General features: G+C 45.8%; 1 protein-coding gene across 1 annotated transcript; it reads right to left on the bottom strand.

Annotated features, from left to right (window-relative positions):
• Window positions 1-1,898: 1,898 nt before the first annotated feature.
• LOC112252018 (ras-related protein Rap-2a) lies at window positions 1,899-21,282 on the bottom strand. The gene is made up of 2 exons (XM_024422899.2): window positions 20,248-21,282; window positions 1,899-2,403 (listed from the first exon to the last, which is right to left on the bottom strand). The coding sequence occupies exons 1-2, from the start codon at window positions 20,559-20,561 to the stop codon at window positions 2,166-2,168; spliced, it is 552 nt and encodes a 183-aa protein (XP_024278667.1). The 5' UTR covers window positions 20,562-21,282; the 3' UTR covers window positions 1,899-2,165.
• Window positions 21,283-23,263: the final 1,981 nt, after the last annotated feature.

Raw genomic sequence — 23,263 nt, 5'->3', positions numbered from 1 at the left:
CTCATTCAAGTCACCTCTTTGATGCTGGCCTAGTGATGAGTACAACACATCTCATTGGATAAAGGTAGGTAGGCTTTCTCTTTTCCTGCACAGAGAAACCTAGTCCACAAATCAATTACTCATCCATGTTTCAAACAAGTAGATCTGAGGGATTACCTCCTCTTGAGTCGGTGCAGTTGCTATCTTCTGCTCTGTCAGTTAAAACGGAGAAAGAAGCTCGATGTGCTGAGAGAAAAACTGGGTCATATCAACAAAACTATGTTAAAGAAACATATTAATGATCGCAGGACAGCATAAAGAGTACACATCCTGTTCAGTAATTCCGACAGACGACTCAAGACGGAGAAAACAGGATAACATAAAGCGAGTGCACTTTTCTTTAGTCCTGTTTGTTTGTCAATTTCTCTTGAGGCAAATCCTTTGAATTCCTAATTTAATTCTATTAATTATGAACATATTATTAATTACATCATGACTGATTTTATGCACCGAGGAGTTCAATTCCACCACATTTCTACCATGAGTTTGTTAATCATCGCGGTTGTTGGTGTAAGTATTGTCCTCCTCTCTGTGAATCATCCTGTATGCAGACTCCCTCTCTCCCCTGGTGTCGCCCTAGGCCCTGGGGCTATGTTCTCTCTCCCCTGGTGTCGCCCTAGGCCCTGGGGGTATGTTCTCTCTCCCCTGGTGTCGCCCTAGGCCCTGGGGGTATGTTCTCTCTCCCCTGGTGTCGCCCTAGGCCCTGGGGGTACGTCCTCTCTCCCCTGGTGTCGCCCTAGGCCCTGGGGGTATGTTCTCTCTCCCCTGGTGTCGCCCTAGGCCCTGGGGCTATGTCCTCTCTCCCCTGGTCACTAGCGTCGCCCTAGGCCCTGGGGGTACGTCCTCTCTCCCCTGGTCACTAGCGTCGCCCTAGGCCCTGGGGGTACGTCCTCTCTCCCCTGGTCACTAGCGTCGCCCTAGGCCCTGGGGGTACGTCGCCCTAGGCCCTCTCTCCCCTGGTCACTAGCGTCGCCCTAGGCCCTGGGGGTACGTCCTCTCCCCTGGTGTCGCCCTAGGCCCTGGGGGTACGTCCTCTCTCCCCTGGTGTCGCCCTAGGCCCTGGGGCTATGTTCTCTCTCCCCTGGCGTCCCGCTAGGCCCTGGGGCTATGTTCTCTCTCCACTGGTCACTAGCGTCGCCCTAGGCCCTGGGGCTATGTTCTCTCTCCACTGGTCACTAGCGTCGCGCTAGGCCCTGGGGCTATGTTCTCTCTCCACTGGTCACTAGCGTCGCCCTAGGCCCTGGGGCTACGTCCTCTCTCCCCTGGTGTCGCCCTAGGCCCTGGGGCTATGTTCTCTCTCCACTGGTCACTAGCGTCGCCCTAGGCCCTGGGGGTACGTCCTCTCTCCCCTGGCGTCCCGCTAGGCCCTGGGGCTATGTTCTCTCTCCACTGGTCACTAGCGTCGCCCTAGGCCCTGGGGGTATGTTCTCTCTCCCCTGGTGTCGCCCTAGGCCCTGGGGGGTCTCTCCCCTAGCGTCCCGCTAGGCCCTGGGGCTATGTTCTCTCTCCACTGGTCACTAGCGTCGCCCTAGGCCCTGGGGCTATGTTCTCTCCCCTAGGCCCTGGGGCTATGTTCTCTCTCCACTGGGCGTCCCGCTAGGCCCTGGGGCTATGTTCTCTCTCCCTGGCGTCGCCCTAGGCCCTGGGGCTATGTTCTCTCTCCACTGGTCACTCCCCTAGTGCTCCTGGTGTCGCCCTAGGCCCTGGGGCTATGTTCTCTCTCCACTGGTCACTAGCGTCGCCTAGGCCCTGGGGCTATGTTCTCTCTCCACTGGTCACTAGCGTCGCCTAGGCCCTGGGGGTACGTCCCTCTCTCCTGGTGTCGCCCTAGGCCCTGGGGGTTCTATGTTCTCTCCACTGGTCACTAGCGTCGCGCTAGGCCCTGGGGCTATGTTCTCTCTCCACTGGTCACTAGCGTCGCCCTAGGCCCTGGGGGTACGTCCTCTCTCCCCTGGTGTCGCCCTAGGCCCTGGGGGTACGTCCTCTCTCCCCTGGTGTCGCCCTAGGCCCTGGGGGTACGTCCTCTCTCCCCTGGTGTCGCCCTAGGGCTATGTCCTCTCTCCCCTGGCGTCGCCCTAGGCCCTGGGGCTACGTCCTCTCCCCTGGCGTCGCCCTAGGCCCTGGGGCTATTGTATATTACAGGAGGAGCAGCATGGGTCATTCTTGTCTGGCTGGGCGGCGTAGTCCATCTGCCGAACAATCTCGGCAAACAGTTCGTCCACCATGGTTTTGCTCTTGGCCGAGGTCTCCATGAAGGGACAGCCCCACTCCTCGGCCAGAGCCTGGCCCTCGCTGGCCGACACCTCCCTCTCACTCTCCAGGTCCACTTTGTTCCCCACCAGGATCACTGGGACCTTCTCGTACCTGCAGACGACACACACACAAACAGATGCAGAAACCATCATGTGACATGAATACATGGTCAATCACTGTCAAGGCAGATCAGAATGAGATGTGATTTGCTGAGATGTTGAACTGAGATATAGGGGTGCTGACTAGTTTCTCAGCCTTTGTGTTTTCCTGTACCTGACGTCGTCCTCTCTGCACTCTCCTAAATAATAATTTAATAGGAATAATGAAAGTTTCTCTGCTGCCACATCATGTTGACAATAAATCAATGAAACCATAAATAATTACATTAAATCCGTATGGCACATTATCCTGAAATATATCACCTAAAAGGCCTGACAAATTCAGTTATGAGATGTGTCTTGCTGAGAAAGAAATCTATACCGCCAACATACTATATTCCAATTACTATCAATGACAACTCAAGTACTTAACCAGCCCAGCAGTCAACAGGAAGTGGGTGAAATCACCCACAATCCCCTGGAGGCAGGAAGAGGCCATGTTGGGAAAGTGCTGCCACTGAGGAAATGGGCTACTTGCACGAGTGCTATAAAGACAAGTGTTACATCATATTCCTAATGAAGGACCTTAGGTCTTAATACTAACACTCTCAATAAAGAGTACCACAAACATTTACTGAACATGATTCAAAATGTCTGCATCTTATTGATCAATACAAATACATTGGTTATTATTGACAACATTTCAGTTCATTGGAGACATGTCGGGAGGAGCTGCTGATATGCATGAAGCAGCTCTATTTTGGACACATCACAGAGAATAAAGGCTATGCTTTTATTCTTCATCTGCAAGTAGCTCTCTCACTGGTTATAATATGAACCAGAACACACCACTATGAACACCACTCTTCTCATGTTATTGAGCACAAACATCCCAGGAGAATCATGCTCCCAGACACCATTAAACTTTTCAAAGGTTAGCCTTTATGTATGAAATATTAATTCCTCTAAGTGATTTAACACTATTTGACAGAAAAACAATTGTCATTGATTGCTATGGTAACAGGTACACAAGGAAATGCATAGTATTGGAGAGATTGATAGAATCAGTGACTTTCTTAAGTAGAGGAACGTGAGCTTCTTCTCACGAGGTCCATGGTCTGCAGGTTCCAGTGCTAAATAAGCTTCAACTGGCAAAGAATAAGAATCTCACTTTGATCTACTCCTGAATATATTATCCAGAATGAACGCTAATTTCTACTTTTCTCATTCTGTGGGCAAGCCAAGAACTACAGGGGTTAAAACAGCAGAGTTCATGGGTCTGTGAGCTACTGTGTGTGGCTGTGACGCACAATACAGTCAGCCACCACACAGCGTTGCAGAACGGCTGGAATACATTAGCCTTTTGAACCCGAAATGTACAGTCCTTTGATTGTTCAAACAGCTGGAGACAGCATTCCTAACTCCAACAAGTTATTGGAGGCCCCTGATTGGGCAACACTGTTATTCAGGAACACATTTTTGTGGCGACTGTAAAAACATGCAGTCCAACTATACACTCCCTCCCCATGATCACTGAGAGGGCCTAACCATAGTGCTGCTGAGAGGGCCTAACCATAGTGCTGCTGAGAGGGCCTAACCATAGTGCTGCTGAGAGGGCCTAACCATAGTGCTGCTGAGAGGGCCTAACCATAGTGCTGCTGAGAGGGCCTAACCATAGTGCTGCTGAGAAGGTCTAACCATAGTGCTGCTGAGAGTGCCTAACCATAGTGCTGAGGGTGTGTAGAATGGAGGCCTGACCAGGCCCTGCCTCTGTGGAGGTTGTGCCCGTTTAGAGAACCCACAGGGGGAACAGCGTTTAGGGGGGTAATGGCAGTCCCCTCCACGGGCGGGCGTCTCTATTCTGAACAGGGCTGTGGTGGCAGCGCCATCTCTACCAGCCCCAACTCATATGGAGTCCTGTGGCCGTCGTCACATGACTTCACATACTGCCTCACTACCTCGGATTACAGCCTGCTGTCCAAACCCACTCATTCATGGGAAGACATGCACTGGAGAGCCCAGGGAACATGGAGAACAGTGGTATGGAAGCGCGTGTTTATTCTAGAGCGTGTGTGTGTGTGTGTTTCTGTGTTTACGCAGAGGTAAGAGCAAAAGTAACACTATTTGGTAAAGGACTTGAGCCTGGCTCTGAGACTCACTGAGCTCTGATGGAAAACGATTTCAGATGAGCTTACAAACACAGCATCTCTCCCTGCTGCTATTGTCACAGCTGTCTGATTCTCAGCACTCTATACTTCACGGGGAACAACCCCAAATGATTATGGATGATGAGCTAGAGAGGAGCAGCCGGGACGGGAGAAAAGTCAAATGAAAACATATGCATCCATTAAAATAATGACAGATTTCATAAGCTACCTAACGGTCTAACGGCAGAACAGCCACTCCACCATGCAGGAGAGCAGAACAGGCAGCACCCAAAAAATATTTATCATCTGGAGAAGGGCTATAAAATATCTGTAATAACAGAGGGGAATCCTGCAATCCCAGGGGGAGTGTGAGGACAGCTGCCACGGATACCAAAGCCTCACAGAGACTTTGCACAATGGGCTCTCTGGGCCAGGCGCTGGGTGAAGGAAGGGAGGATGAGGGTGGACATAGAAGGTCCAGGGTAGCTTATACTTATGCCCATATTTGAGGTTTTGAGCCTGTTGGCTATACATTCTCCACTCTGAAGTCTTAAGCGGTAGTCTTCAACGTAGATACACGGGCGAGCATGCAAACACTCCACTCCAACTGTCTGTCAGTCTGACTGCATGTGGCTAAAGCACTGTCGCAGCAAAACACCCAGCGCAGCTCTCCCAAACACCCCTTATTTATAATGCAAGATGCATCAACAGATATAGTCCTGGGCCTAGCTGAGGGAGGCAGGGTGGGAGCTGCGTGGTGGTCTCTGGGCCCAGCCGCTGGGGTTATCAGGCCCTAGCTGAGACAAAGCCAGCCAGCCTGGCCTACATGGTGAAAGAGGGCCAGCCAGGTCCCTGCACAGTGAGATGGAGTTTGTCCTGAGTCTCCTGTACCTCAGGCTGGCTGTGTGTCTGTCTCAGTGAGTTCACACAATGGCGCCCAGCTGAGGAGAAGTGGGTCTGACTGGAGCTGACTCAGGTGGTTTTATTGAGATGAATCAGGGCAGGGGCACAAATGAGATCCACCACAGTCCAGGAGACAAATTATTTCACTTATAACTCACTGTATCACAATTGCAGTTGGTCAGAAGTTCACATACACTAAGTTGACTGTGCATTTGAACAGCTTGGAAAATTCCAGAAAATGTCACGGCTTTAGAAGCTTCTGATAGGCAAATTGACATAATTTTAGTCAATTGGAGGTGTACCTGTGGATGTTTTTCAAAGCCTACCTTCAAACTCAGTGCCTCTTTCCGTGACATCATGAGAAAAACAAAATATATCAATATTACTATATAAACAATAGTACGCAAGTATTAACACCATGGGACCACACAGCCGTCATACCGCTCAGGAAGAAAACGTGTTCTGTCTCCTAGAGATGAACGTACTTTGGTGCGAAAAGTGCAAATCAATCCCAGAACAGCAGCAAAGAACCTTGTGAAGATGCTGGAGGAAACAGGAACAAGAGTATCCATATCCACAGTAAAACGAGTCCTATATCGACACAACCTGAAAGGCCGCTCAGCAAGGAAGAAAACACTGGTCCAAAACCACCATAAAAAAGCCAGACTATGGTTTGCAACTGCACATGGGGTCAAAGATTGTACTTTTTGGAGAAATGTCCTCTGGTCTGATGAAACAAAAATAGAATTGTTTGGCCATCGTTATGTTTGGAGGAAAAACAGGGGGACGCTTGCAAGCCGAAGAACATCCCAACCGTGAGGCACGGGAGTGGCAGCATCATGTTGTGGGGGTGCTTTGCTGCAGGAGGGACTGGTGCACTTCACAAAATAGATGGCGTCATGAGGGAGGAAAATGATGTGGATATATTGAAGCAAAATCTCAAAACATCAGTCAGGAAGTTAAAGCTTGGTCGCAAATGGGTCTTCCAAATGGACAATGACTCCAAGCATACTTCCAAAGTTGTGGAAAAATGGCTTAAGGACAACAATGTCAAGGTATTGGAGTAGAGGTCGACCGAATATGATTTTTCAACGGCGATACCGATATCGATTATTGGAGGACCAAAAAAAAGCCGATACCGATTAATTGTAATAATGACTGAACATTTATTTAACTTAATATAATACATCAATAAAATCAATTTAGCCTCAAGTAAATAATGAAACATGTTCAATTTGGTTTAAATAATGCAAAAACAAAGTGTTGGAGAAGAAAGTAAAAGTGCAATATGTGCTATGTAAGAAAGCTAACGTTTCAGTTCCTTGCTCAGAACATGAGAACATATGAGAGCTGGTGGTTCCTTTTACCATGAGTCTTCAATATTCCCAGGTAAGAAGTTTTAGGTTGTAGTTATTATAGGAATTATAGGACTATTTCCCTCTATACCATGTGTATTTCATTAACCTTTGACTATTAGATGTTCTTATAGGTACTTTAGTATTGCCAGTGTAACAGTATAGCTTCCGTCCTTCTCCTCGCTCCTCCCTGGGCTCGAACCAGCAACACAACGACAACAGCCACCATCGAAGCAGCATTACCCATGCAGAGCAAGGGGAACAACTACTAGAAGGCTCAGAGCGAGTGACGTTTGAAACGCTATTAGCGCGCGCTAACTAGCCAGCCATTTCACATCGGTTACACCAGCCTCATCTCGGGAGTTGATAGGTTTGAAGTCATAAACAGCGTAATGCTTGACGCACAACGAAGAGCTGCTGGCAAAATACACGAAAGTGCTGTTTGAATGAATGTTTACGCACCTGCTTCTGCCTACCACCGCTCATTCAGATACTTAGATACTTGTATGCTCAGTCAGATTATATGCAACGCAGGACACACTAGATAATATCTAGTAATATCATCAACCATGTGTAGTTAACAAGTGATTATGATTGATTGTTTTTTATAAGATAAGTTTAATGCAAGCTAGGAACTTACCTTGGCTTAGTGAATTTGCGTAACAGGCAGTCTCCTTGTGGAGTGCAACGAGAGAGAGGCAGGACGTTATTGCGTTGGACGAGTTAACTGTAAGGTTGCATGATTGGATCCCCGAGCCGACAAGGTGAAAATCTGTCGTTCTTCCGCTGAACGAGGCAGTTAACCCACCGTTCCTAGGCCATCATTGAAAATAAGAATGTGTTCTTAACTGACTTGCCTAGTTAAATAAAGGTATAAATTATTTTTTTAAATTGGCAAATCGGTGCCCAAAAATACAGATTTCCGATTGTTATGAAAACATTCCGATTAATCGGTCGACCTCTATATTGGAATGGTCATCACAAAGTCCTGACCCTAATCCTATAGAAAATTTGAGGGCAGAACTGAAAAAGTGTGTGCGAGCAAGGAGACCAACAAACCTGACTCAGCTACAGCTCTGTCAAGAGGAATGGGCCAAAATTCACCCAACTTATTGTGGAAAGCTTGTGGAAGGCTACCCGAAACGTTTGACTCAAGTTAAACAATTTAAAGGCAATGCTACCAAATACTAATTGAGTGTATGTAAACTTCTGACCCACTGGGAATGCGATGAAAGAAATAAAAGCTGAAATAAATCATTCTCTACTATTATTCTGACAATTCACATTCTTAAAATGAAGCGGTGATCCTAACTAAACTAAGACAGGGAATTTTTACTAGGATTAAATATCAGAAATTGTGAAAAACTGAGTTTAGATGTATTTGGCTAAGGTGTATGTAAACTTCCGACTGTATATACTGACTGCAGCTCTAAGGCTGATTTGTTGCTTTTCTCAGAAGACAAAAACACACCCACATTGGGGCACCTCACAGTCATGGTCTCTTATTGGAGGTTCAGTGACATTTTTGAATAATTTGCTAAATCAAAGGGGCAGGAAAGAAACCGAACACTTACAAATTACATAACATATCTGAATTAATCAACTTCACCAAATCTGAAATGAATACTGGCTGTGTTTAATTTGAAATGTGTTCTACTTTCCCCTCACGCTAGATGAAAATATGGGAGAAGAGGAGTACAGTAGCTAAGATTAGATTGGTCTAATTTCTGGGTTTTATAAATAGAAACTGTGGCTTGGAGTGACACAGTCAGTAGGTTTCACCCTCTCTCCCCTGATCTCTGGTTCCACATAAACATTACAGTGGCACACACAAAGGAGCATGAACCTATACACATTATCATAATAATAATGAAGTAAATAAAAGTATACATAACCTTCAGTAACTGTAGATTGTCACCAATAAAACGTTGAAATGCAGCAAACACAAGACGTTTTATCTGGTAACACATCGTAGGCATACCACTTAATATAAGGATATGTAACGGCGTTCGTCTGTTGAAGGAGAGTCGGACCAAAATGCAGCGTGGTGGTTACTCATGTTCTTTAATGAAAAAAATAGCGATACATGAAATAACTAAATAAATACAAAACAACAAACGAAACGTGAAAACCTAATTACAGCCTATCTGGTGAACACTACACAGAGACAGGAACAATCACCCACAAAATACACAGTAAAACCCAGGCTACCTAAATATGGTTCCCAATCAGAGACAATGAGAATCACCTGACTCTGATTGAGAACCGCCTCAGGCAGCCAAGCCTATGCTAGACACACCCCTAATCAGCCACAATCCCAATGCCTACAAAAACCCCAATACGACAACACAATAAACCCATGTCACACCCTGGCCTGAACAAATAATTAAAGAAAACACAAAATACTAAGACCAAGGCGTGACAGAACCCCCCCCAAGGTGCGGACTCCCGGACGCGTCTCAAAACCATAGGAAGGGTCCGGGTGGGCGTCTGTCTATGGTGGCGGCTCCGGCTCGGGACGTGGACCCCACTCCATAAATGTCTTAGTTCCTCCCCCTTGCGTCCTGGGATAGTCCACCCTCGCCGCCGACCATGACCTCGTAGTCCTCACCCAGAACCCCACTGGACTGAGGGGCAGCTCGTGACTGAGGCAGCCCGGGACTGAGGGGCAGCCCGGGACTGAGGGGCAGCCCGGGACTGAGGGGCAGCCCGGGACTGAGGGGAAGCCCAGTACTGAGAGGAAGCCCAGTACTGAGATGAAGCTCAGGCAGGTAGTTGGCTCCGGCAGATCCTGGCTGGCTGGCGGATCTGGAAGAGTCTGGTTGACTGGCAGATCTGGAAGAGTCTGGTTGACTGGCAGATCTGGAAGAGTCTGGTTGACTGGCAGATCTGGAAAATCATGGCTGACTGGCGGATCTAGCTGCTCTGGCTGCTCCATGCAGACTGACAGCTCTGGCCGCTCCATGCAGACTGACAGCTCTGGCTGCTCCATGCAGACTGACAGCTCTGGCTGCGTTGAACAGGCAGGAGGCTCCGGCAGCGCTGTAGAGGAGGAAGGCTCTGAAAGTGCTGAACAGGCGGGAGACTCCGACAGCGCAGGAGAGGAGGAAAACGCTGGCTGCGCTGAACAGGCGGGAGGCTCCGACAGCGCTAGAGAGAAGGAAGGCTCTGGCTGTGCTGAACAGGCGAGGCGCACTGAAGGCCTGGTGCGTGGTGCTGGAACTGGAACTGGTGGTACTGGATCGAGGACACGCACAGGAAGCCTGGTGCGGGGAGCTGCTACCGGAGGACTGGTGTGTGGAGGTGGCTCTGGATAGACCGGACCGTGCAGGCGCACTGGAGCTCTTGAGCACCGAGCCTGCCCAACCTTACTTGGCTCGATGCCCACTTTAGCCCGGCTAATACGAAGAGCTGGAAGAGCTGGTATGTACCGTACCGGGCTATGCACCCGCACTGGAGACACCGTGCGCTCACTAGCATAACACGGTGCCTGCCCGGTCTCTTTAGCCCCCCGGTAAGCACAGGGAGTTTGCGCAGGTCTCCTACCTGGCATCGCCATACTCCCTGTGAGCCCCCCCCCAATACATTTTTGGGGGTGACTCTCAGGCTTCCATCCGCGTCGCCGTGCTGCCTCTTCATACCAGCGCTTCTCCGCTCTCGCCGCCTCCAGTTCTTCCAATATCTCTTCCCAAGTCCAGAAGTCCTTTGATCGCTGCTCCTCACGATTAACAGGGAGAGTTGGCTCAGGTCTGACTCCTGACTCTGCCACTCTCTCCCTGAGCCCCCCCCCCCAATACATTTTTGGGGCTGACTTTCGGGTTTCTTTCTGCACCGCCGTGTCTTTCTCTTCGACTCCATTCTCCTATAGCCCTCTTCGCACTGCTCCAGCGAATCCCTGGCGGGCTCCGGCACTCTCTCTGGGTCGACCGCCCACCTGTCTATTTCCTCCCAAGTCGTATACTCCATACTCCTGCTGTCCATAACGTCCTCCCATGTCCATTCCTCCTTTCGCTGCTCCTGCTGTCACTGCCTGTTACCACGCCGCTTGGTCCGGGTGTGGTGGGTGATTCTGTAACGGCGTTCGTCTGTTGAAGGAGAGTCGGACCAAAATGCAGCGTGGTGGTTACTCATGTTCTTTAATGAAAAAATAGCGATACATGAAATAACTAAATAAATACAAAACAACAAACGAAACGTGAAAACCTAATTACAGCCTATCTGGTGAACACTACACAGAGACAGGAACAATCACCCACAAAATACACAGTAAAACCCAGGCTACCTAAATATGGTTCCCAATCAGAGACAACGAGAATCACCTGACTCTGATTGAGAACCGCCTCAGGCAGCCAAGCCTATGCTAGACACACCCCTAATCAGCCACAATCCCAATGCCTACAAAAACCCCAATACGACAACACAATAAACCCATGTCACACCCTGGCCTGAACAAATAATTAAAGAAAACACAAAATACTAAGACCAAGGCGTGACAGGATACATAGAAATGTGATTCATTTGTGACATAAAACAACAAAAATACAACGTAAAAAAGTGTGCTTGAGGCTGCATGTTTCTGTTTGTAATTGTTCTTTTCTCTCCCGCTCAGTCATCTTCAACAATACCAGTTAAAAGCGTCAAACATTACTGTCTCTCTCAACAACAGTACAATCACTTATATCGCCACTCCTACTAAACTGCTTGGCTGACAATGCAAACTATGTCATTATTTTCTATTGCCTTGCCCTTTTCGCTTGTGACTGAACTTCAATCATCTCTGAGTAGCTCTGTTTGTGTGACGCTGAAGCCAGGCTTAGAAAAATAGACAAGGAGTTCCCTGCATCAGTTCTTATAAAATGGTCCAACTTGATCTGGGTGAAACAAATGTGTGTGTGGTCTTGACAGGGTTATTGAAATTCACATGAAACCGATGAATCTGTGTTTATTTTTTATTTTTAACAAGTTGACATGCTATCAAATAGGATATTCCTCCATCTAATCACACGGGTGTTATGGCCACCCCTCAGAGCCTGGTTTCTTCCTAGGTTCCTGCCTTTCTAGAAAGTGTTTCCTGACCACTGTGCTTCTACATCTGCATTGCTTGCTGTTTGGGGCTGGGTTTCTGTATAAGCACTTTGAGACAACTGCTGATGTAAAAAGGGGCTTTATAAATACTTTTGATTGATTGCTATAGAAATATCCAGCTGGCAGGAGATAATTCATGGCATGTTAGTAATGTGAATAAATAATGGTTAATAAGTGATCAGGAGTAACAGGCAGCCACTACCCTCATGGGACTTTTACTAATAGTGTTATTCTCTGTTACAGCATTCAACACACTGAGAAGGGCTTGACAAGAACAAAGATACAGACCACAGTAATACACCTGAATGCTGTGCTAAGAGAAATGAAGGACACTATTGGAAAAACCATATAGCCATGATCATTTTAACCAATCGACACATGGCAAACTCTGTTGACTTGATTGGTATATTCTTCAGTTGTAGATCACTGCGACATAGGGTGAGTCCTGCCTTCAACTAGATGTGTACTCTGAGAACAACAAAACCTTCTGTGGTCTCATTCTGACCCTGTCACCATAACAACCCAAGTCCTCTGGCTGTCAATGGCAAGAAGTACAACATTACCCAGAAGGTAAATCATCCCTGTCCCTCCTCCATTTCCATGCGCTCCATCTGTGTCACCCGTCAGCTGGTATAACCTGTGCATGGCTTACTGTTGCTGGGGAGTGATGATCCCCCAGCAGGCATGGGGAAGGAGCTAATCATCTGGCCCCATGACCTCTGTTAATGGTGCACTGTGCCACTGACGAGCGCCAAACACTGATAGGCGCTGACAGGGCTCGGGACTGGCGCAGCACACACCAGCGCCTCCGACCTGGCAGGCGGCGGTGACGGCTCCTGTCTGAGACAGTGACAAGGACAGGAGAGGCTAAGTGAACAGCAGTGACAGCTGCATAACCCCCAGTGCAGCGTGGAGCCTTGGAGGAGAGACATGGGGCCTCCTTGGCCCCGTGGTCATGAAGAGATGTCAGGACTGCCGGCTGGGCTGTGCACTAAAGCCCCACTCTACTTTCACCCCTCTGTATGGTGGGAGGGTGTGGTGACATCCAACAGTTCCCAGAACGTATTTTAATATCTTTTAATATATATACAGACTGATTACTCCAGCGCTTCCCAAAGTTGGTCCTCAGGAACCCCAAAAGGGTGCACTGTTGATTTTTGTCCTAATACTACACAGCCGATTCAAATGATAAAAGCTTGATGATTAGTTGATTACTTAAATCAGCTGTGTAGTGCTAGGGCAAAAACCAACAGTGCACCCCTTGGAGTCCTGGAGGACAGAGTTTGAGAAAAGCTGGATGACTAGGAATCATTCGACTACACTATTTGACAGCCTACTCTTCCAATACAATATGATGGTAAATTAATTGGCTAATGATTCAGACAAGAGGTTGAGTTATTTCCTGATCTTCTACGAGGATCAGAATGTAATCAGTGTTTACATGTGCAGTCATTTAGCTGTTCGCTATGCGCCAAGGCAAAATCCTTGCCGCCACGGCCCCCAAAAAACTGCTGAGTTTCACTCTCCCCACATGAGAATACGAGAAGTTGCCAAGTTTACTATCCCTGGAAAGCTCGCACGAAAATGGCTAAGTAGGCCTAACCGGATAAATAAAAAGGTTACGAGAAGAAAATAGGCTACAACGACACCGTGAAATCCCCAGTTTGGAAGGACAACACGGTAGATGGTTACACAGCCTGCACGAAGTGCTGGAACAGTCCACATGTACTTTTCCTCTGCAAATGAATGGAATAATATGACAACCCCATAGTAGAGTAGTTTATCTATTTACCTAGTCAGCTTGTTTTGTGTTCTATGCAAGATAAATTGCAAGTGCTATCGGGAGAAAATTCACAGAATATGATACAGGCTGCATTTATTCAGGAGGCTGCTCAAGCTGTTACCATCCGCACTGGTTTACACTTTATACAGCCTAAGGTCTAATTAACTAAATTAATGCAATCATTTACTGATAATTAACGAAAACAAGTATCGAAAACAAATAGGCCTAACTGCTTGCACTTCGTGCAGGCTGTGTAACCATCTACCGTGTTGTCCTTCCAAACTGGGGATTTCAGTGTCGTTCCTCGGTGCCTATTCTCTATTCGTAACCTTTCTTTTTTATTTATCCGGTTAGGCCTAAAATAGCCATTTTCGTGTGAGCTTTCTCATGTGGGGAGAGTGAACCTCAACTCTGCGCGTTGACAAGTTAGCACGTTTTCACCACACAAATGAGGGAAAGTTCCCTGCTCCAGACTCAATGCGTGGGTGGCAGGTAGCCTTGTCTGCCCAGCGGATAGAGCCTTGGGCCAGGAACTGAAAGGTTGATTAGAATCCCCGAGCTGACTAGGTGAAACAGCGGTCGATGTTCCCTTGAGCAAGGCACCTAAATCCTAATTGCTCCTGGTAAATCGCTCTGGATAAGGGCGTCTGCTTAAAAAAAAAAAAAATGCTAATGTAACACAACAAGCACCTAGGTTTTATAAAATGTGTATTATCTTGATTTACAATGTTCCCAACCGGTGTATGTAATTGTTCTGAACAGCGAGCAGACCCACGGCTTGAAATAATTTTTTCATTCTACCCGCCAGATGATTTTTTGGGACTCACGTGCAGGGAATTGTGGGTATCTGACGCGATGCAGGACTTTACGAATGATTAGCGCAATAGGATACATGTAGATTCAGCCTATTTATTTATAGCCACTATGCGGCATCCGTTAGGCTACAGGTGATAACGAATACTCCCCTAATAGCATAGCCTACCTGATAATGTGGAACAAAATGTACAAATCATTTAAACAAATCATTTTTGCAATATGTAATTTTGCTCATTTCTGGAGGTGGAAATTATATTTTAGATGGTGTCAGTATGATTGTACTTTCATCCATTCTGTCGTAGAATGTAATTGTATGTCCCTAAACAAAGTGGACAGTCAACACCATCTGTGGATATGATGCTCATCTTTGTAGTGGTGCCGTCATCCGAGGCAACCATGGAAACAGCTTAGGGGTCATGGTCTGGACGCCCCAGCACAGAGAATCCCCAATGTAACCTCTACTGTGTAAACATTCACTGTAAACACACTGTTCAACTCCAGAGAACATGGTTCCCATGCTCTTCTCTTCAAACAAACACTGTTTCACTGCTTAAGACGGGAGAGAGCTGCATGTTAGACAAGGGTCACCACAATCTCAGCGATACACTATCCCACCAACCCTAAAGATTCAGATCTACTTTATTATCCCACCAGGGGGAAATTAATTTGGTCATGTGCTTAAAAAGACAGTACATAAAACATGAAAACACAGAAACTTCACAAAATAATGAATTCAAAGTGCTATAGCTACACATGTACAGTGAAAGTGCAATATGCTGTATACTCGAGGGACCAACAGACTAAAAAAGTCCCCATATCTATCTGTTTTAATTATATTTTGTTTGGCTGCTGCTGTGACTGAATTTTGAGTGAAGGGGATGATTACTGTCCTGTAAAATGTATTTCAAGTTTTAGGAGGATGAGTTATGTGTACAGGTAGCTGGCTGATTCTTGATCTATACCAATGATCATTCCTGCAGTCTTAATCAAGCCCTGAAGCTTGACTTGGTCTTGCAGTCACATGTTCCCGAACACGCATATCAGACCAATGGACAGCACTCAGCAGGACAGATTTATAGAACATTTGTAAAATATTTGCAAAGTCACAGTCATTGAATTTCAGTTTGTCTATTTCGATTCCCAGGTACTTATATGTGTTCACTCTATAGCCTGATTCCCCATTGATCTTCGCGGGGATAGTGGAGTTTTGTTCCTTCTCAAATCCATATCCATCTCTTTTTTTTTCTTAATGTTTATTTCAAGAAAGTTATCTGCACACCACTGGAGGAATTTTGCCATTTCTCTGTCAAAACCTTGAAGAGAGGCTTGGTCTGGGTGGAGGAGATGTTTCTCCGTCAAAACATTGAAGAGAGGCTTGGTCTGGGTGGAGGAGACGTTTCTCTGTCAAAACCTTGAAGAGAGGCTTGGTCTGGGTGGAGGAGACGTTTCTCTGTCAAAACCTTGAAGAGAGGCTTGGTCTGGGTGGAGGAGACGTTTCTCCGTCAAAACCTTGAAGAGAGGCTTGGTCTGGGTGGAGGAGACGTTTCTCTGTCAAAACCTTGAAGAGAGGCTTGGTCTGGGTGGGAGATGTTTCTCTGTCAAAACCTTGAAGAGAGGCTTGGTCTGGGTCTCCGTCAAAAAAAGGCTTGGTCTGGGTGGAGGAGACGTTTCTCTGTCAAAACCTTGAAGAGAGGCTTGGTCTGGGTGGAGGAGATATTTCTCCGTCAAAACCTTGAAGAGAGGCTTGGTCTCGTTTCTCTGTCAAAACCTTGAAGAGAGGCTTGGTCTGGGTGGAGGAGACGTTTCTCCGTCAAAACCTTGAAGAGAGGCTTGGTCTGGGTGGAGGAGACGTTTCTCTGTCAAAATCTTGAAGAGAGGCTTGGTCTGGGTGGAGGAGACATTTCTCTGTCAAAACCTTGAAGAGAGGCTTGGTCTGGGTGGAGGAGACGTTTCTCTGTCAAAACCTTGAAGAGAGGCTTGGTCTGGGTGGAGGAGACGTTTCTCCGTCAAAACCTTGAAGAGAGGCTTGGTCTGGGTGGAGGAGACGTTTCTCTGTCAAAACCTTGAAGAGAGGCTTGGTCTGGGTGGAGGAGATGTTTCTCCGTCAAAACCTTGAAGAGAGGCTTGGTCTGGGTGGAGGAGACGTTTCTCCGTCAAAACCTTGAAGAGAGGCTTGGTCTGGGTGGAGGAGACGTTTCTCTGTCAAAACCTTGAAGAGAGGCTTGGTCTGGGTGGAGGAGACGTTTCTCCGTCAAAACCTTGAAGAGAGGCTTGGTCTGGGTGGAGGAGACGTTTCTCTGTCAAAACCTTGAAGAGAGGCTTGGTCTGGGTGGAGGTAACCCACAACAGCGGTGTCATCTGCATATTTACAAAATGTGTGGGCTGAGTCGGTGAAAGTACGGCAACCTTGAGGGGCTCCTGTATTCACCGTTCTAGATGTAGAGATGGCGGAGTTAAACTTCACTTGTTGAGTACAGTTGACGAGGAAACTATTAATCCACTTGATCGGTAGAGAGTTGACACCCAAATTCACAAGCTTATCCACCAGTAGGTGGGGTTGGATGGTGTTGAACGCGCTAATGAAGTCAATGAATAACATTTTCACTAGGCTATTTACCTTTTCTAAATGTTGGAAAATATTGACCAGCATGACCACTAACGCATCATCAACACCCCTGGAGGCACAGTAGGCCAATTTTTATGAGTCTAATTGGAATGAAAAAGTCCAATTGGAATTGAAAGTCCAGACAGAATTAGTTTTAGAATGATTTTTTTCACTACATTTCATAAGTACAGATGTCACGGCTGCAGGGCGTAAACACATAGGACATAGGATGATCTGCAAAACAGAAATACTGTATGTCCTCGCTACACTTTACTGTTGTTATCCCTGTGTAATAACACTACAATTACCCCAGTAACAACATTGTGTTACCATTTTGTAGTTGCTTAACAGAGTAGAACAGAGGTGTTACATAATTATAAGGTAATTACAAAGTCATAACATGTTGTCGATACATGTATGATTAAAGTGTGACCACACACTGTATATGGGCAACTGTCATGCAAAGGGTTGGTTTATTGTCCATAAATGGGCATTGCCTTTGTTCCTGTGGGGCTGTGATGGGGTATTGGTGTGTCTTACAGTGGGATAATAAGTAGCCTGGATGCCTTAGGAAAGTGCAACCAGACTTGAGGAGAGACTCTGAGACAGTCCTTGGGTGTGTGTCTGACTCCACAAACTGCTGGCCCACACCTGATGCATGCACACACGCACACTAGGGGATAATTCACCGCCAGCCAGGCAGCCTCCCTCCCTTCACATATCTCTCCCTGTACTCACCTCTTTATGAGGGAAACATGCTGACCGCATTCTTTCATCTAGTCAGGACAGGAATTGATGTGAATGGTTTTAAATGCAATTCAAACTCAGCGCGATCGTGAGCTTACTGAAAACAAACAAACGCCAAGATATCCAGGATATCTAACTCATAAATTGGTCATGGCAATTCTGACAGTAAATATTGGTGAAGGCAATTTCAGCTCCAGATAATGATATTTTGGAGAAATCAGATTACTTGAGACCACGTTGTTCATATGCAAAGACTGAGGGGACTGTAACACGCCATTGGAAGAGTGCAAATGAAAAGTTGAGGAGTAATTTAGTAGTTGTGTGTTGTTAATCTAGTTCTCCATTGAGATGCTTCTCGGTGGGCAGAGAGCCCCGTCTCTTTGTAGCTCATCAGACTCCTCCAATGAGAGGCTTCTCGGTGGGCAGAGAGCCCCTTCTCTTTGTAGCTCATCAGACTCCTCCAATGAGAGGCTTCTCGGTGGGCAGAGAGCCCCGTCTCTTTGTAGCTCATCAGACTCCTCCAATGAGAGGCTTCTCAGTGGGCAGAGAGACCCGTCTCTTTGTAGCTCATCAGACTCCTCCAATGAGAGGCTTCTCGGTGGACAGAGAGCCCCGTCTCTTTGTAGCTCATAAGACTCCTCCAATGAGAGGCTTCTCGGTGGGCAGAGAGCCTCATGTCTTTGTAGCTCATCAGTATCTTCCATTGAGAGGCTTCTCGGTGGGCAGAGAGCCCCGTCTCTTTGTAGCTCATAAGACTCCTCCAATGAGAGGCTTCTCGGTGGGCAGAGAGCCTCATGTCTTTGTGGCTCATCAGTATCTTCCATTGAGAGGCTTCTCGGTGGGCAGAGAGCCCCGTCTCTTTGTAGCTCATCAGACTCCTGCAATGAGAGGCTTCTCAGTGGGCAGAGAGACTCGGTCTCTTTGTAGCTCATCAGACTCCCTCCGTTCACCCTGTCAGATACACTGACACCTACAATGAGTGATGCACCCAGCGCCACAGCTCAGTGCAGGCTGAATCCCCACTTCACACCAACTCTAGAAGAGGGAAACACCAACATGTGAATGTAGCCCAGGTTTGACGATACTATGGCATTCATATGATGAGTGCATTTGTATAAGGTTTTAACCAGGTCTTGAGAGTGGATGACTCATTTCTTGTGTGACTGTAAGTCTGCCACAAATTAGGCCACTGCACACTCTGCCTTTGTGAATTACTTTGCTAAGCTAAGGGATAACCGAGTCGTCTTTATAGCATGTGTCATCATTATAGCATGATTATTAACATGTAAGGACAATGTAAGGACAATGCATGCGGACACTAAAGATGGCCTGGCGCACCCATATAATGACAGTGCTGATCAGTGCTTTTCACACGCATGAGTCCTGCCTGTTCTGTTTCGTTCCTTCCAAACAGATTGCGACACTAATTAAAAACACAACTTCCTCTCTTCAGAAACAGGCCCAGTGTGATCCTCCAAACGTTGTGACTCTTGCCATTTTGAGGGTCTGCTAGAATCAGGCCTCTGTCTCTCTCTCTGCAGAGCCACTGGAGCTGTGACTCTTGGGTATTCCAACTGTCTATTTCACTGGGGTTGCAGCATCCAGGCTCATCCAGCATACAGAGCAGAGCTGCATTTGAGGTAGCCAGTCAGACAGACAGACAGACACTATCTCCACTGTAATAAGTGCAGGGGAAACTGGTCTCAGATCTACTGATGGCCAGGGCCTGGTGATGTTCTGTAGTACAGTAAAGTCTAACAGAGGAGAAATAACAGCATGGCCTTACTAAAATGGCTATAGAGCTATAGGGGAAAAATAGAAGATGCACAAACATATGCCTCCTACCATACAAAATAAGACACAGACATGTCGTAAAAACTATGCTAAATAGGCTAGAATCATTTATGTGGTTGAAGAACCCGGTTGAACTGCCTTTGGAGAGATAGATAGGCTAGTGTTGGATGATACAGCACCAGTTGAAGAGATTACCCACTGGGCACATACTGGTTGAAATAACGCTGTTTCCGCATCATTTCAATGAAATTACGTTGAACCAACGTAGAATAGACGTTCAATTGACGTCTGTGACCAATGGGTTTTCAGTAGTAGGCTATAACATGCTTCAATAGGCCAGAGTAGGCAGTGGTTCTGGGTGTTGTATCATAACAGGCCACATCCTCAAAAGTAGTGTCATTTTTGTGTCTACTCTGCACAAAGGTGCGCCTTCATAGATTGTGTAGTACCATTTGAGATATTAATTATGTTTTCTGTCAATGTGACAGATGAGTTGTCGGCTATCAGTGGGAAAATGCAACCAGGCATTATCGTTCATTTACATCTATGCATGTTTATACAATGAGAAATAGGCCTCCTGTAGGCCTTCCATAATACATGAATATGATCCAAAACCACCCACCTTTTCACTCTGATGATCTGGTCCCTCATGGGTTTGATGTCTTGGAAGCTCTGCTGGTTGACAAGACTGTAGACAAGTATGAAGCCTTGGCCATTTTTGATGTAAAGGTCCCGCATGGATGCAAACTGTTCAGTACCAGCAGTGTCAAGAATCTCCAGAACAGAGGGTGAGGAATCCACCTCGATTTCTTTGCGGTAAAAATCCTCTATGGTCGGGTCGTATTTCTCAATAAAAGTCCCGGTGACAAACTGAACAGTGAGGGCGGATTTCCCGACCCCACCGCTGCCAAGGACCACCACTTTGTACTCGCGCATTGCTCCCTTGTTAGTTGATGATTTCAAGAGATTGTCGAAAGCTATCCCCGCGCAAAGAAGATTTATTCGTGTTCCATTTTGAACGGATATAAAAAAATATTGCCTTCCTGACCACCGTTCAGCAAAGGCAAATAAAAAAGCAGAACACAAAGCCTTGCTGACCGAAGATGGATTTCATTGTAGAAATTCCCCCAGGCAACTTCAAAATGTACATTACAAGCTATTAAAACGCGGGACAATGTGAAACGTGTGGTTTTTCTTCTGCTTCGCTTACCATTCTAAGCATCATAAAAACAAAACTTGCTCCAGCGAAGACATTGGTGAAAAAACAGGACGGTTCCTGATGATGGATTCTGAAAGAAGACTGGCGCGTATTAACTCAACTGTTGATAAATAAATCCTATTTTAAAAGTTAATAATACAAGCGTTCTTCTTTGATTATTTTCACCATCTCTTCCCGTTCCTTATGCGCTCACCAATACAATCCTGGCCGCCATACTCTCGGGTGGAGACCCACCGCCGCCGCGTAACCAACCCGTCCTCTCTCGGCTTCCGTACCAACGAAAAGGAGACGGGTCTTCGCCAATAGAAAGATGTACCAAAAACCCAATGGCTACCTTTATTTGCTGTAAACCTCACTCCTATCTGAATGCCATACGGAAACGGCCAGTAAAATTCTAGGGCTGGATTTCCGTTAATGTGTTCAATTTCTCAACATTCGGTAGCCAAGTGACATCATCGGGGCGCTCACCCAATCACAGAAGCAGCTTGAGGATGTGTATCCAAGACAAGGAATGTGCGCCTGGATGCTGTTGCGATGGTAACGCTACCAGCCGTGTACATGCATCAAAAAGTAGCCGTCTTTCAAACAAACATCAGTACAATGTGAAGGTGGAGGCTAGCAAAATACCATCTTGGACTAGACTGTATAGAGGACTATAAATAACTAGACAGCAGGATCTGGATGCATTTGGATAAGTCAATGTCTTTGCAATATCTGCAAAGTTGTGTTATCAGATGCAGATGTGCATAGACAGACTATTCGATACAAATGGCAACAATTTAGCATATTCATCCAAAAATACCTAATAATTCATGCTTTTTTTGTCATAGGAAATGGGATAAGACTAAACCTATCCTAACAATTCCTGAGATGGAGCATTTCATTATTTGGGACTTGTGAAATAAATGTCCTCTGCTTATTTAAAATACCCCAAATAAATAGGCTTATTATTTCCTATGTGAATCACCAAAACAAAGGAATCAGAAACTTGGCATTTACTTAAACTTTTATTTATTTTTTAACATTAGATTTTACACAATTTTGCATTTACCAAAACTACTGTATATAACATAAATGAGCACAAATAAAACATTTAAAATTGCCACATGAACAGATTCAAAATTAGTAAGGGTGTGTCCCCTCTGTTCTAGAGTACGGCACTACAGATGGAACCATATGTGAACCAGCACAGCAGTTTAAACATAACCCTGCAGTAACTGTAGCAGCACCATTTAGAATGGCACCTGTCAGTTTTCTCATCATCAAGCTTTTCTCAGTGAAATATTTGACTGCACTCTTTACAATCTACCATTTTGACCTCAAAATGAAAATGTACTGTAGTGAGAATTAAAACAGCATATTTCACAAATTGCAATAGACTAATTACAATCCTTATATTTCATGAGTCCTAACACATAACAACTTAAGAACAATACATCAAAAGGCAAGGCAAAGATCACTAATAAGCTAGTCTGCTCAGATCAGTTTACCAACTGTTCACAAAGTGCTAAGGAATCCTGTTACTATTGGGTCAGTAAAAATGAACACATTCTGACTGTCCAACTCTTTTGATTGGGTGATCTAAAATCTCGACTGACTTTCAGGTGCAGATTTAACTAGCTATAACAACATTCAAAACATTTAGCAAAAATCAAGTTGAAATTAAACACTGAAATAAACATTTCCATAGAAACATTGTTTCTTGTGAAAGACGCCTTAAGTCAACATTTGACATAATTTAGGAGAATCACTGCCACATTAGCCATACCCAAGACTATATGTTTAACTCAAAGCACTTTTGTTTTCATTTGTCTGTATGAGTCCAGGGACACGTTTTATCTGGTGGAATAGAAAGATTAGAGCATGTATTAATGGGTATGTATGTAAATGCCATGGGTTGGCTGTCAAATGCTAAATGAATATTTTGTGACACCAAGGCAACATGATAGTGAAAATATTGTTTTTTGCCATAACATAGGAAATGTTCAGATTCCGGCAATACAATCTAGTGTGTTGCAGTGCTCTAGAAAAGCGTAACAATTACATAATTTCCAAAAATACAGAGCTTCCGTAATTGCAACTTTAGGAGAAAACTTAATATAGTTATGAAATTATACTGTACTACAATGAAAAGCACATTAACATAAATGTTAATTTTTTTTGGTAGACTGTAACCTATACAATAAACTGTTTTTATACATAATAAAAGCAATTCTACAACCTTGCTTGTACTGCAGTGTGTTGTCCTGTATAAGTGACAAGGCAGTGACGAGGACGAGATGTGGAAGCTTACCATTGGTAGCTCCAACATTCCATCCCTGATCACAGATGGTTTTTCATAGGCTAACGTGACAGGACAGGTCCTTTGAGGAACCACCAGCAGAGCAAAGCTCAGCTTAATAAATTACATTCATTTTAA

The sequence above is a fragment of the Oncorhynchus tshawytscha genome, linkage group LG26, assembly GCF_018296145.1.
Source record: "Oncorhynchus tshawytscha isolate Ot180627B linkage group LG26, Otsh_v2.0, whole genome shotgun sequence".
NCBI classification, from domain to species: domain Eukaryota; kingdom Metazoa; phylum Chordata; class Actinopteri; order Salmoniformes; family Salmonidae; genus Oncorhynchus; species Oncorhynchus tshawytscha.
The sequence above is the reverse complement of the archived record's forward strand: the minus strand, read 5'-3'. Positions and strand labels throughout refer to the sequence as shown.